Raw genomic sequence first — 15,451 nt, forward strand, 5'->3', positions numbered from 1 at the left:
GAAGAAAATAAGAAACGTACATTCAAACAAAAAATTTAATTGCTAGTCACAAATATTCTGAATATGGAATTTTATATATATACATAAAAAAACACTGCATTAATAAAAAGCATTGGAAATGTAAAAAAAAAAATAAGATGCAATCAATAAAATTTCCTATAAAACTAATAAAATGTTATTAAATTTAATTAGTGTAATCTAGCCTAGGATTTTTTCAAACTAACATGTGAATTAAATCACTATTTTCCAGCATGTCATTACTTTCGGAAAAACAATAAAAATATTAATAACATTTAGAAGGATAAAAAAAATTTAATAAAAAATTTTTTTTTTCTTTTTTATCACATGTATTTGGAAAAAAAAACAATTTTTTAGATGTAAAACACATATTACTCACAATAACTGGATTAAAATTATAGGAGATATTGAAGGGTTTTAAGATACAGTGTCTTGCCATTTGCACTGAATGCAAGGAACAGTCTCATCAACTATCAATATATCTAATTTTCATCAAGATCTAAAAGGTGTTAAAAATGCTTTATTTGTTTTTTTAATTCTATCATCTTAAAAGTTTATTCTATGTTATGTTAAGAAACTATTTTTTTATTTGCTGAATGTATAAGAATGATTATTCATTCTTCAGTAACAAATTATCAAAACTACTGCTATGGATTTACAAACTGATGGTGAAATTGAGAACTAAGGAATTTATTCTTTTTAGTTTATTATTAGACATACTATTTCTTTATCAAATTATTATTTTCACAGATTATTGTTCATTTATTGCATTATCATCAAAATTTATTTTCAAAAGTTTGGGTTCCAAATGTGTTATTATATAAGAGATTTATATTATCACACACGAAATTAATGTTAACAAGTTTAAAACAAAAAATGTTTGAAAATGACAGCAATTAAAAATATTAACAAAATGGAATAAATAGTCATATAAGATTTGAAAATTGTGGTCACGTAAAAGAGACGACTGTACATTTGACATAATTTAAAAACTAATAAATAAAGTCTTACATCTCAATTCTATTATTAGACTATATATTCATAGCATTAGTTTATGTTAATTTTTACTAGTTTTAATTTGTTAATTCTTAAGAGATCATCTGAAGAATCATTCCTCTATATAAAAAAAAAATTTAATAGATTAATAATCAGATGAAGTAGTAAAATATAAAAGGATTTGTCATAAGAAAAAAGAAAAACACTAAAAAAAAAAAAAAAAGAATAACAAATGTAATCTGATCATTATCTGAATTCTGCTGCTACGATACAATTCAATAACTAAAAAATGCAAAAATTATATTTATAAAACTAACAGTACATTTTTATGAAATAAGGTCTTTCTTTAGCTTAATTCTCATTTAAAATACAAAATATTTAAACTATAATTAAATGTAGAATAGTGCTTAATAATAAAAAAATTACCTGGAAAAAAATAAAGAAGTAATCTAATCTTGCTTTGCTTATGCCGTGATTAAAGAACTGACCACAAGTCTCAAGTAAAACACAAACTAGTCGAATTCTAAACAGGTTATCAGGAGGATCTATAGGAGAATGATTGTCATAATCTAATGTTACTCCAAATGAGATCAAAGAATAAAGAACCTACAAACAAAGAAATTAACGTAAATTTTCTTCTGATTCCTTCAAAATTTATTAGGTACTTCTGTCCATTCCAAAAATCTGAATTTATCTACCTCCTTTGATATCTACCAGTTTTTAGTCAACTTGTTTGACAACAACTCACATATTCTATCACTAATTAATTACTTAAACATAATTAATTATATTAAGTAATTATCTAACTCATTAATTATAATTAATAATTTTTTTTAGTTTTAAGTAGATTTAAATTTAATAAATGAACCATCACATCTAGCAAATAAACAGAACTTACTGACTAAAAGACACAGTTTGATTATTACATCTTTAATAACATAATTAAAAAATTAATAATAATATTGATTTTTTTATTACTAATGCAGTAATAATATTTAATACAAAATTAAACCAATAAATAAGTAAGAAATATTAATTTTGATGTCTATCTTCTACATCTCCTACTTAGACTTAAGTTCGAGAATGTAGAATAATTATAAAAGTTTTAAATTTCTCTTAAAATTGTAGTAACTTAAAATAAATTTTCTATTCATAAATGCATGACATCTTACGTTTGAATTTACAAATATACCTTTCTACTTATTCAAATCTATTATTATTTATACCCTTATTAAAAGTATTTGAAAATCATTTTTGAAATAAATTTTTATTCTATTTTTGTTAAAAATAACAACAAATTCTAGCTCTTTAGATAATCTTAAATTTTCAATTTTACATACTATGTTTAATAGAACACTTTTTGAAAAATCAATTTAATATAGATTACACTATTCAAATTATAATATAACCACATTTTTTTTATACATTCAGCTTTGATTATAATTGATTGTATTTTTCATTTTATAGATAAAGATCCATGGAATTGCATAAAAAACACACATAAATGAAATGACAATGTGACCAACACAATTGTATTAAATGGCAGACTTGATGTGTTCAGTATACATTTTCTCTTCCTTCAATATTACTGATATGTTTTGTACAAGCCTTGTCTTTCAATCAGAAGAACTTCTGCCATAGATCATTTTATTCATAGATAAAGTGATCTTTATCTATGAATAGATAAGTGATCATAGTGATCAGACCATAGATCACTTCTGCTATAGAAGGCTTTCTCGAGCAGTCCAAACCTATCTTTATAGCACTTATGTCTTATATATCTTACAGCTATATATATCTTATACATCTTTATAGCAATACGTTATAGTAGCTTCTTTGATAAGGAAAAGCCTGTTTAAAATAACCAATAACTAATGGTACATAGGAAAACAATCATTACACTGGAACTGGCATATGGGCTAACTCTGATATAATAATTTAACTACCAAAGAGTGATATGGCTGTCAGAAAACAACTACAAACTTAACTACAGTTTACTAGTAGGTTTTACGGTAATAAAAATTAATAACAACTTACAAATAACAATTTAACAGAAAAATCATTAACTCTTTTATCAGTATTTCTGTACAGGTATAGTAGAATTTGCATTGATTAATATAAGAGTAATCAAAATCAGTTATGAAATACATACAATCCATATTAACACACAAGCCCAAATTTCCTTCACTGATATAATTACATATTAATCATACATTTAAAAAAAATTCTATTGCTATCTATTGGAACAATTTTGGTGTTAAAGCTTGTGTTTAAAGAAAAATAATTAAGAAAGAAATGTCTTATTTATTAGTTCAGCTTTCCTTTATACACTTAATTTTTCAAGGTAAAATAGAAACACAATAACATAGCGACTTCAAAAATCAGAATTTTTTGTCCTGTCTAAATAAAAAAAAGGAGTATAACAGTAAAAAACATCAATTTAATCATTTAATCAAAAGAAAAATAAACAGTCAGTAACATGTAAAGAAAAAAAATATTCATAAGTTATTTGAAAAAACCTTATTATTTTCATAAAACTTACGTTTTTAATGCATCAGTAATTAAACATACAAGAAATAAATGAAAAATTAATTAAAAAATAAAAAACAAACCTTAAAAATATCATTACTTTCCACCATACGATAATTATACAGTTCACCCAAGTACTTTATCATAGCAACACGTCTCTGATTTAACTTTTTATGATTAATTTCCATACCGAGCCGAATATCTTCCAAAACGCCATCTACAACTTGTGCACCGACAAATTCCTAGCAAAATAAATCCACTATTGTAAATAAAAATAACTAATTACTTTTAACACACTGTCAAAAATGAAAAATAAAAACTACTAAAAAAAGTATTAAAAGTTAGATATGAGCAGCTCATAATTTTCCCTCTAATTCTGTTTTTCTAAGTACTCATCTTTTCACTGTTAATAAAATACAGATCCATACAATTAAAACACTTAAAATTTTTAAATTATTGTAATTTTTTTCTTATCAAAATTTAATATCCTTTACCAGTTATTTTACTGTCTGAAGCACTTTTTTATTTCATTCTACCATGCATTAACCTTTCAATGTACCTACTACACTGTAAATTTTAAAATTGTTTTAATAACATTCTAATATCTGTATTCTTTATTTTTTTTTATCCATAATGCTGCTTCTATAATAAAATTAACTAACCCTGGATGGCTTAATACAAGGCCCACCAAGCTTGTTTTCTTAGTTCTCTTTAATTCTTCCATTAAGGGATATCAGCAACAGTAAATTCTTTTTTGATCAAGAATTTGATTGCTCTTTGTTTCTGCTTCATATCCATCATTATGTAACACTCAGAAGTAAGAAATAAAAAATATTTTATTCAATTCAATACAAAAAAATATAGATCACTTAAAATAAAATAAAATATAGCCACTTAAATGTAATAAAAGGAAATGTTCCAGTAATTGTCTGGAAGGAAAGAGGAAACCTACATGGAAAACCTCAATAAGACCAGCATCACAAAACAAAAAAAGAGCAGAAGTATTAGTTCCGACTAATAAGTGAAAAAATGACTTTTAAGTTTACCATTCTGGTTAAGAGAATAAATATCACCCCCATATAACCTTGATGTTACCACAAGGCCTGGAACAGGGAGTAAAGTACCATGAAAATAAAGGATAAAATAAGGATAAAGGTAAAGTAAGGATAAAATGTCAATGCTAAAGCCATTTTTAATAAACCACTTTTGCTCCGTCTTAATAATTTTTAATGGCTAATAACCACATCAGTTGAAGCCACTAAAAAGCATAAAAAAATTATGCGAGATAATAATGGTAGAATAATAATATAATATATAATATAAAATATATAATATATAATAATATAATATATAATATAATAATATAATAATGGTATAATAATATAATTCAGTCCATGTTTAAATAAGTATTAAACAAGGAAGTAGAAATTTCAAATGTATTTAATTAGTATTATTTAAAAATTCAACAGATATTGAAATGATATGGTGAAATACTAACATTACACGAAAAGTAAATTAAAAAAAAAAAAAAAAACATGGGTTAGATGAAAGTTTATTTGTTCAAAAATATGTACCCTGCACTGAAAAAGTGGTGTAAAATAATTTAACAATGAAAAAGTGGTAAGGGGTAAAGGTCAATGTTATTTGTAAATAAATTTTGTCAAGTATAAATCCATGACTTTTAAAAAATGTCTTTGTTGTAACCTGTTTAACCAAAAAATTTAAGTGTATTTTGATATTTAAAAAAGCATCTTTAATGAAAACCAATAAATTTAACATTTAAAAATTCTTACATAATTTAACATTAATAATAAATAGACAAGACAAAATCAATATTTTGTCTTGTCTATTGTTCATTACATGCAATTTTTTTATTATATGTATATTTATTAAAATTAGTTTTCACTGAAGACACTTTTTTTAAGTGCAATGTGTCTAAGTGGTTGATTATAGGCAAGATAAAATGTAATACATTTTTTATTTTGAATTACTTATACTTTTTTATAAATTATTGATATAATTAATTTTTATGTTTTTAAAGGTACATTTTGAATAAAATAGTTTAAAATTATATTTAATTTTAAAAAATAAGCAAATATACCAGGGTGACATTTAAGTACATAAACAGCTTTATACTGCATATCAGAGAGATATTTGGAGGGAGAAAGAAATGGGTTCTACAAAGTTAAAAAAAAATCTACATAAAAGTAAGTTTGTAATTTTTGTCCACCATCTTGGATCTGCCATATTGAATCAAACTTAATTTTTTTTAAATGGACATATAACACGTGATTTTGATTTAAAATTTTTCAAGAAAAACAATGGTGAAACCTGTTTTTCTGTTAATGCCTTTGTTATCAAGTTATAAGCAATCAATGTTGCAATGGTGGAAAAATCGTGTTGACAATAAAATGAGCTAAAACGCGCTGCATGAACAATTTTATTGCATTTTACATTTATAATGCATACAATAACAAACTTTAAGTAGTACTATAATACTGATGATAATAATAAACAATAATTAATCAATTATATTCTTTTTTTTACCACCTTTAAAAACAAATATATACTTTTATCCTATTTCTCCACAACAAAGTGTTAAAAATAGAAAGCTATTCAGCTTATGTTAAAATTTGCTGAATCTTGTTTAATATTATTTTTTGAATCTTACTCCATAATCAAAATTGACAAATTTACGTAAAAAATAGCCAGATAGTTCAAATTCCTGAAAAATCAAAACTGCAAATAATATGATTTGACTATGTTCATTTATAAATCCCATCCATTGAAAGTAGTTCTTAAAAAACTTATATAATTTCTTACAAAATATATTACCACTAAATTTTATTGCTATCAATTTCAATATTATAAATAAACTAATTAAAAAATAATAATAAAACAAAGCTCACTACTGAATGATACATCTTTCAGCCCACATACCATCTTCAGTCTTCATTTAAAATTTTTGTGTTAATACAATAATAATATTTTATATAAAGACTACAACATTTTTGCATCATATCAGAAATGAGTTATGATTTGATGCGTTTGTGTTTAATTTGTTCTTTTTGTTTAATTTATATTTTGTAATAACTGCAAAATAATTTTTACAGCCTCCACATCTCTCTTTACACCCACCTACAACCATATGCTGAAATAAAATTTTCTGGTTAGCTTCAAGATAACCTACCCAAAAAGAAAGTGCAATATAATAATATTAAAAACCTATTCATTGAAAATAAATATACAAAATATAGAAACATATTAGTCAAAATAACAGTTTAAAGAGCTATTCTGTTATTACTGCATTAAATACAGAAAAAAAAGTTCCTCAGTTTAGGACCTTAAAAATGTTGACAACAAAACCTATCATAATACAGTTGAACAGGTTTACTAATAATAATACTGTCCATAATAATGATAATTTTATCACAACGATTATTCATTTCATAAAACTGAAATGAGGACATCCCTTAAGTACCTTACAAATAAATAAAATATTCTGAATCAACCACCACCAGTCACTAAAAAAAGGCCAGAACTCCAGAAATTTACTGGGCTTCAAAGTCAGAAGATCCAATACCAAATGCTTAATATCTCAAAAAAAGTAAAAGTTACATCTCTGAACAGTCTCAATTTGTATACACAAGTAGTCAACATTGCAATTTCAAGCTGGTGCACAATACTATATTAACCCTTTAACTCGTTCATTATGTTGATGATTAATATACCCTAACTGCATGGATTATTTTATTAACTGACAGCCGATCATGGTCTTGAACTTTAACTGAATGTATTTCACTTTATATTCACGACACCAGTAGACAAATTTCAATATAATTACATAACTTATAAAAAAAAACATATATACATTTAAAAAATGCACTTCTTACCTCTAAAAATTTATTTTTGTGTGGTAAATCTGAAAGCAAGGATCTACACATAAACCAGCCTAACAATCTGGACACCGGTATGATGATTCCTTCCTTCTTCCATTCTTGTAACATACAGTACATCTCTTTTGAGAATTGGCTTTCTTGCCAACTGCTGGAATTTTCTTTGGGAAATGTCTCTCTGTCAATCTTGCTGGGCAAGGATGGAGTGATGGGTGGCCGAGAGATGATTTCCTATCTTCGTTGTGATCCTGAACTAATTCACTAATGAAAGCTAATCTGAAGACCAGACAGTCTGCCTGGAGGTTTATTACTTTTCCAAATAATAAATGAATTTAAAATTGCGACATTAATTCATTTTTTAAACAGTTTTGCGTACTACTTTTTTTCACGTTTACATTCTACAGCATAGCATTGTAACATTTGGTCCCGTATATCTACACCACCTATAAACTTATTATAATCTATTAGTATGGATGGCTTCAATTCAATTTTCTTGTATCTGTTAGATTTTTTAATTGTTTTCATATTGCGATATGTTGAAAGGAATGAAACTACACACTTATTATGCCATTTGAATGTAGATATGTCACCAGAATGTAACACTGTAATTTCACCTTTTGCTAACTTTATATTTTTAAAGTTAACTGGAACATTTTTTTCCAATTAAGCCTAAGTGTCCCAACACAATCAGTTTTATTTATTTTTAATAATTTTTCTAATTTAGGACTATTATACCAGCTGTCCATCCACAAAGTATATACCTTACCCAACAGGTTTTCAATCACTGTCAAGACTATACTCTCTGATTTATTTAATCCAAGAGTGATAAGAACCAGATCAACATACATATCTTTCCAGTATACACCATGAAAGACCACATACAGCCTGAGGTAGATTCACACAGTTCAAATGTCTTTACACTAAACTTTGCTGCCTTCAATTGTATATATTGACAAAAAGATAACAAGCCTTTCCATGAAAGTAAAGATTATTCTATGCAAATGTTCTTTGATAAAACATAAGCTGCCTGGAAATTACTATTTAGATGAGACACAATAAGAGCAATTTTAAATAATTTTTTTGGTCCTTGATTGTTATTTAATTTGATATTGTCAGAAAAGTGTAAACATTTTAATAGTAATTCATACTGGTCACAAGTCATAATAGAAGAGAATATTTTAAATTCCAATAAGGAATTTTTTGAAAAATATAGACAGATGGTTGGTCTCTACGATATGCCCATTAGAATAAACACTGCTATTAGTAAATAAATATCATAACTGGTAGTCAGACCACTTCCATTGCTGAGAAAACATTGAAAACAACATACCTAATTGTTCCCTTTCTTGTGCATATTTGTTGGTTTCTACAACAATTTTATCCACCACACACTGGTCAAAAACTTAAATGTTCCTGGAATAATGTTAAAATCCACTAATGGTCTAGAAACACATATTAATTCCTCAGTACTACTAAAATAATTTTCCATACCCTCCCAAAAAAAATTATCATTTACACTTACCAGTACATCAACTGCATCCCCAAACCCCAAATTAACCTTACAATCCCCAGAACCTAAATTTGTAAATATATCATCATATTCATCCTCACTAGCTGTATCAAACTGAATAAAATCTAAATGTTCAACATCAGATCGTTCAGAAATAGAAGATGCTAGGTCATCCAACAATTGCTCTATTTCAGCATTGTTCAAATGCTTGTACTTGCACCTGACATGCTTTAATTTATCTTGTAATTTTTTTAATAATAAAATGCATTATAATAACTAACTATTTTATAACCTTAAACCATAAACTAAAACAAGAAAACAATTCACATATTACACAAACACTTGGTGTAAACAGAAACAAAACTAAGCACTTCTACCACTTTTTTTTTTCAGAAAAAACTAAACTAAAATAAAAATATACAACATGAACTCTGCAAATCAGTAGAAAATCACTAAACCACTCATATACGAAAATATAACCAAGAAACTACAAACCAACTGCATATGAAAGTCAAACTACAGAATAGCTGATTGGGTAAAACACAGAACGAAAAAGAAACGTTTTGTTCATTCCAGACTTGATTATTATTCATTGTGTAATAATAATTATAGAGAAAAAAACATTTTAAACTGTACTACATTTAGTCTAAGACCTTTTAGTACAAATTGCAGTTGCTGGGGTGTAGAATCTGATGGCATGACAGAATGCGTAATATTACAGCAAAACGCATAGGGATGCAATACTCGACTGTGTAATATTATGGCAAAACACGTTAAAAGGTTAATAAAAAATAATTAATATGGAATTAAAAATTTAGACTGAAGGTAATCTAAAGACCAAAAGACGTATCTCCAATGGTGAGTTATGTTTTATTACTGTTATTTAGTTCATTTAAACACTGATAAATGTTCTTACATTATTGTATAATAACAACAAATTTTTCTCTGTTTATACAAAAAAAAAACAATTATTTTCGCCAAATCTAAAATAAAAACTTCTTACACAAATGCATTGCTAAAATGTTTAATGATTAATTTATGTTTTTCGTAAAAATATACTTCTAATCATTTTTTCTGTTAATTTTATTAGTTTTGTTTACATAACAATTAATACTTCCATCAATTTTTTTACATGTAGAACTGTTTTCATTTAGTGCCTTGTTATAACATAAAACAATGAGGTGAGAGTATGTACACACAAAAGTTCTATCTAGGTACATTGTTGTCACATAATATTAAATAAAACTACAGTTAATTTTATAAATTAAAAAAAAAAAACAAAATGTTTATCCACTTTTTTCATTGGAAATAAATATTTTTAACAAGTATGAGAATAATACATCTAACCGATATTTTTCTTGACTACAAAAACAAAAAAAATATTAGTTATTTTTCCTATATAATAGAGATAACAGATAATGAACTTAATAAATTTATAGAAAAAGAATTACTTTAACGTGTCATAAGAACATCATATTAAAATTAATATTTCTTGAGAAAATAGCAGTAGGTATTACAATAATGCAGTATCCTAATTTTCTGGATATGAAATTAATATTTAAATTGAAATTTGTAAACTACATTATAAGGCAAAATATAATAAGTAATAATAATAAAAATACATGTACAAATGACATAATGTAAAACATAATGCAATTAAAAAATACATGTACAAAATTGAAAATTGGACAGTCACTTCAAAATATAACATTATCATAACAATCATATACAAACAATAATTATATACCTTCTGTACCACCTTGAATAATGAAAATGGCATTCAACAACCAGCAGGTCTCCAGAAATAATTAGTAAAATTAGATGGGCTTGATTAAACATATGCTTCTCCTATAAAAGATTTGAGGTGTTTATAGTGCATTTACAACAATTAGATAATATTGTGTACAAAAATTTGGAGTGAACAGTTGACATTTTCAGCTGAAACATGTTGGACAAAATATTGGAATTTTTTTATCATATTTAATGTAATTTCTCCAAATCTTATAATGAAAACATAATCAAAAAAAGTACCTTAACATATATTTCAACACTATCAAGCATATCTGTCAAAAAGAAGCACTTTAGAAAATAATTACAAGGCGACAAATTTAGCATTAAAAATATAGGAGTACATCAAGAGCCAGACAGATCCAAGATGCACAATGAGTTGAGTATTTGAAACAGGAAAGCTATACTCAAAATCTTAACTAAAATTCTATACAGAAGAATTGAGAAGAGAGTGGAAGAAGTGTTAGGAGAAGACCAATTTGGTTTCAGGAAAAGTATAGGGACAAGGGAACCAATTTTAGGCCTCAGATTAATAGTAGAAGGAAGATTAAAGAAAAACAAACCAACATACTTGGCATTTATAGACCTAGAAAAGGTATTCAATAACGTAGACTGAAATAAAATGTTCAGCATTTAAAAAAAATTAGGGTTCAAATACAGAGATAGAAGAACAATTGCTAACATTTACAGGAACCAAACAGCAACAGTAATAACTGAAGAACATAAGAAAGAAGCAGTAATAAAAAAGGGAGTCTGACAAGGATGTTCCCTATCCCCGTTACTTTTTAATCTTTACATAGAACTAGCAGTTAATGATGTTAATGAAGAACAATTTAGATCCGAAGTAACAGTACAAGGTAAAAAGATAAAGATGCTACAATTTGCTGATGATATAGTAATTCTAGCTGAGAGTAAAAAAGATTAAGAAGGAACAATGAATGGTATGGATGAAGTCCTACGCAAGAACTACCTCATGAAAATAAACAAAAATAATGAAATGTAGTAGAAATAATGAAGATGGACCACTGAATGTAAAAGTAGGAAGAAAAAGATTATGGAGGTAGAAGAATTTTGTTATTTGTGAAATAGAATTACTAAAGATGGATGAAGCAGGAGAAATATAAAATGCCGAATAGCACAGGAAAAACAAGCCTTCAGTCAGAAATATAATTTGTTTACATGAAAAATTAATTTAAATGTCAGGAAAAGATTTTTGAAAGTATATGTTTGGAGTGTAGCTTTATATGGAAGTGAAACTTGGATGATCAGAGTACCTGAGAAGAAAAGATTAGAAGCTTTAGAAATGTGGTGCTACAGGAGAATGTTAAAAATCAGATGGGTGGATAAAGTGACAAATGAAGAGGTGTTGCAGCAAACTGATGAAGAGAGAAGCATTTGGAAAAATATAGTTAAAGAAGAGATACACTTATAGGCCACATACTACGTCATCCTGGAATAGTCGCTTTAATATTGGAGGGGCAAGTAGAAGGAAAAAATTGTGCAGGCAGGCAATGTTTGGAATATGTAAAACAAATTGTTAGGGATGTAGGATGTAGGGGGTATACTGAAATGAAATAACTAGCACTAGATAGGGAATCTTGGAGAGCTGCATCAAACCAGTCAAATGACTGAAGACAAAAAAATACTCAAATAATATTATAAAATACATTACATTACATTTTAACCGATGAATCAAAACTAAATGGAAGTCTAAAAAAAAAGAAAGTCATACAATATGCAAGAATAAAACATTTAGGCTAAGCGATAATTAAATGTTTACAAATATTTCAAATCACTTTATTGAAGTAAGCAATAGATTTTTATTAACCCAAAAATCAAAAATGTAGTAACAGCAATAAATCTGAAAACTTTTTACTTTGTAAATAAAGAATAAATCATATTCTTCTTCAGTGGGCTTGATAACGATGAGGTAGCCAAAACCAGACTACCTGAAACTGCCATTGGATTGCAATGGACTGGTTCTCCAGGTTGGGGGTTGGGCGAAAGGCTAACAACTTTAACATGGAATACGATTATCTGTTATGAAATGACAACAAGCTGCAAAATTTTGATAAAAGAACTTGGATAAGAAACAATGACCTAAGATTAGAAACATGGAATTTTAGAACCCTAGCACCGCCGGGAAAAGTAGATATAATTAGTGAAGAAAAAAAAAAATGGTATGGATTTTAGCAGATATAATTAGTGAAGAATAAGAATCATATAGAATGGAGCTAGTAATCCAGCAAGAGACCAAATGGCCATTCTGTGGCCAAATAAACACCAAAAGTTACCAAATATAGAATGGCAAACACTACACTGGAGTAGGGTTCACAGCAAATAAAGCAATAAGAGAATCTGCGATAATTTTGAAACTTTAAGTGAAAGAATGTATGTCTGACTTAAAGAGAAAATGTGTATCTTCCAGCCTCTGTGGCATAAGTGGTAGTGTCTTGGCCTTTCATCTGGAAGTCCCGGGTTCAAATCCCGGTCAGGCATAGCACTTTCACACCCAACATTTGTCAATCATCTTAACCTCTGAAGCAATACCTAACAGTGGTCCCGGAAGAAAAAACTTAAAGAGAGATTCAAAAACATGTTGGTAATAAGTTTCTATGCTCCTACAGAAGAGAGCAGAGACTAAGACAACGAATCCTTTTATACCCAACTAGGAGTAGTCATAAATTTACCAAACTATGATATAAAGTTAGGGATTTGGGGATAGTAATGCTAAAATTCTTCCTTTTTTGCTCCAGAACCACCATTAGGTACTGCTTCAAAGGATGAGATGAAATGGCAATTTTGAATTTTAATATTTTTAAATGGCAATCACTGAATTTTAATATTGCAAGTACAAAATTTCCTCACAAGGATAGCCATAAACAAACATGGAGATTACTGATGGAACTACAAGTAATCAAATAGGCTACACATCCTGATTGACAAGGGAAATGAAAGTGCAGTGTTAGCTGTTAAAAGTCTAAGGGGTGCAGAGGGAGGTACAGACAGTACCTGGTTTTAACCAGGCTACTGTCAGCCTGAGGCTAGTTTCAGCCTCTGTCTAGAGGCTGAAACTAGAAAAAAAGAAAAGGCAATAGAGGAAAGAACAAGCTTTGATGAACATAAAATATATGAATTCAGAATTGAAGTACAAAACTATTTTGCATTATTAGATGTTGAAAATATAGATGAAGGAGACAGGGATAAGAGGGATGAAATAGATTAATTACAAAGCAGCAGTGAAGGAAAACCCAAGAAACCCCTGGTTCAATGAAGAATGTAAACAACTGGTCATTGGAAGGGAGAAGACAAAGAGAAAGCACTAACGCTTCAATCACAAGAAACAAAACAAGTGTAAAAGAGGAAATAGAGAACGATGATCAGGAACATAACATACCAGAGCCAATATTTGAAGAAGTAGCAGATGCACTGAAAAGTTTTAAGAATGGGAAAGCAATTTGAAAGGATGCAATACCAATGGAATTGTTAAAAAACGGAGGAACCACTATGCACAGGCAATTACATATACACTCATTATTAAAGTATGGAGAGCGGATATACTGGAGGAAGAATGGAAGGAAGCAATTACAATACCACTACACAAAAAATTTGATTGAAATTGGATTCCAGAAATTATCGACGGATATTTCCTGAATACAAATTACAAAGTTTGTTAAAATGTTTACTTGGAACGTTATAAATACATAAGAAAAAAGAATTAAAGATAACCACACTGGGTTTATGCAAGGCAGATCAACGACTCACATTTTGGTTTTGAAATAGATTGCAGCTAAGTACTGGCAGTATAACAAAGATGTATATGTGCTCTTCATGGATTTTAAAAAAGTATACAGCAGTATCATAGGATCAAAAAGTTGGAAATGAATGGAATAATATAATACACCAAAGAAACTTATTAGAATGGCAAAAGTTTGTATTAAGGGATCTAAAGAAAAGGTTAGAATAGAAAGAGCTAACGGAGACTTTTGAAATGAATAAAGGAGTGAGACAGGGTGATTGTATATCATCTATATTATTCAATATAGCAGTGGTGGATACACTAGGAAAGTGTAAGGAACTCCATGGGGAGCATATTTAGGAGGAAAGATAAATAGCCTGGCCTTTGTTGACAATATTGCTCTCATAGCAGAAAAAATAGGAGCACTTAAGAAAATTAGCAGAAATAGCGGTGCATAAACCGTGAAAAGTACGGCTGCAGATAATTGACCCAATATATGAAAATTAGCAGAAGACCAGAGCAAGAAACTTCCTTTTTGGAAGTCTGAGAATATATATTTGAAATAAATCAATTCAAATACTTAGAGGTGACAATACCAAGAGACAACAAAGGAGAAAGTGATACAAGCCAGGCTGGCCACAGCAAACAGAGGTTATGGGAGGGGGGGCCCAAAACTACTGAACAAGATATTGTCAAAAAATATGAAGATAAGAAAAGATAAATCATTGACCCAGCCAATAATACTGTGTGGATCTGAAATGTGGACATTAATTAAAGCTGAAAGAAAGCTAATAACTTTTGGAAATAAAATATTAAGGAAGATATACAATATACAAAGATATACTTGTATGAACCAATTAGAGAAGGTGGTAGCTGGAGAATCAAGCATAACAAAGCGATAAAAGAAGAGTATAGGGACCCAGATATAACCATGCTGATTCAAAGCAGAAGATTAAGATGGCTAGGACATGTTTT

The 15,451-nt window shown here is 28.0% G+C and overlaps 1 protein-coding gene across 5 annotated transcripts in view; it reads right to left on the bottom strand.

Moving 5' to 3' along the window:
- Window positions 1-15,451, bottom strand: part of LOC142323132 (regulator of nonsense transcripts 2-like) — a 115,000-nt gene that overhangs the window by 28,667 nt on the left and 70,882 nt on the right. For all 5 annotated transcript variants that reach the window (XM_075362370.1, XM_075362374.1, XM_075362373.1 and 2 more), the window contains exons 13-14: window positions 3,627-3,785; window positions 1,441-1,620 (exon numbers count right to left, since the gene is read on the bottom strand). In XM_075362370.1, the coding sequence (XP_075218485.1) occupies window positions 1,441-1,620; window positions 3,627-3,785 (339 nt within the window). The remainder of the gene's footprint in view (window positions 1-1,440; window positions 1,621-3,626; window positions 3,786-15,451) is intronic.

Source organism: Lycorma delicatula, chromosome 4 (genome assembly GCF_047948215.1).
Source record: "Lycorma delicatula isolate Av1 chromosome 4, ASM4794821v1, whole genome shotgun sequence".
Classification (NCBI taxonomy): Eukaryota; Metazoa; Arthropoda; class Insecta; order Hemiptera; family Fulgoridae; genus Lycorma; species Lycorma delicatula.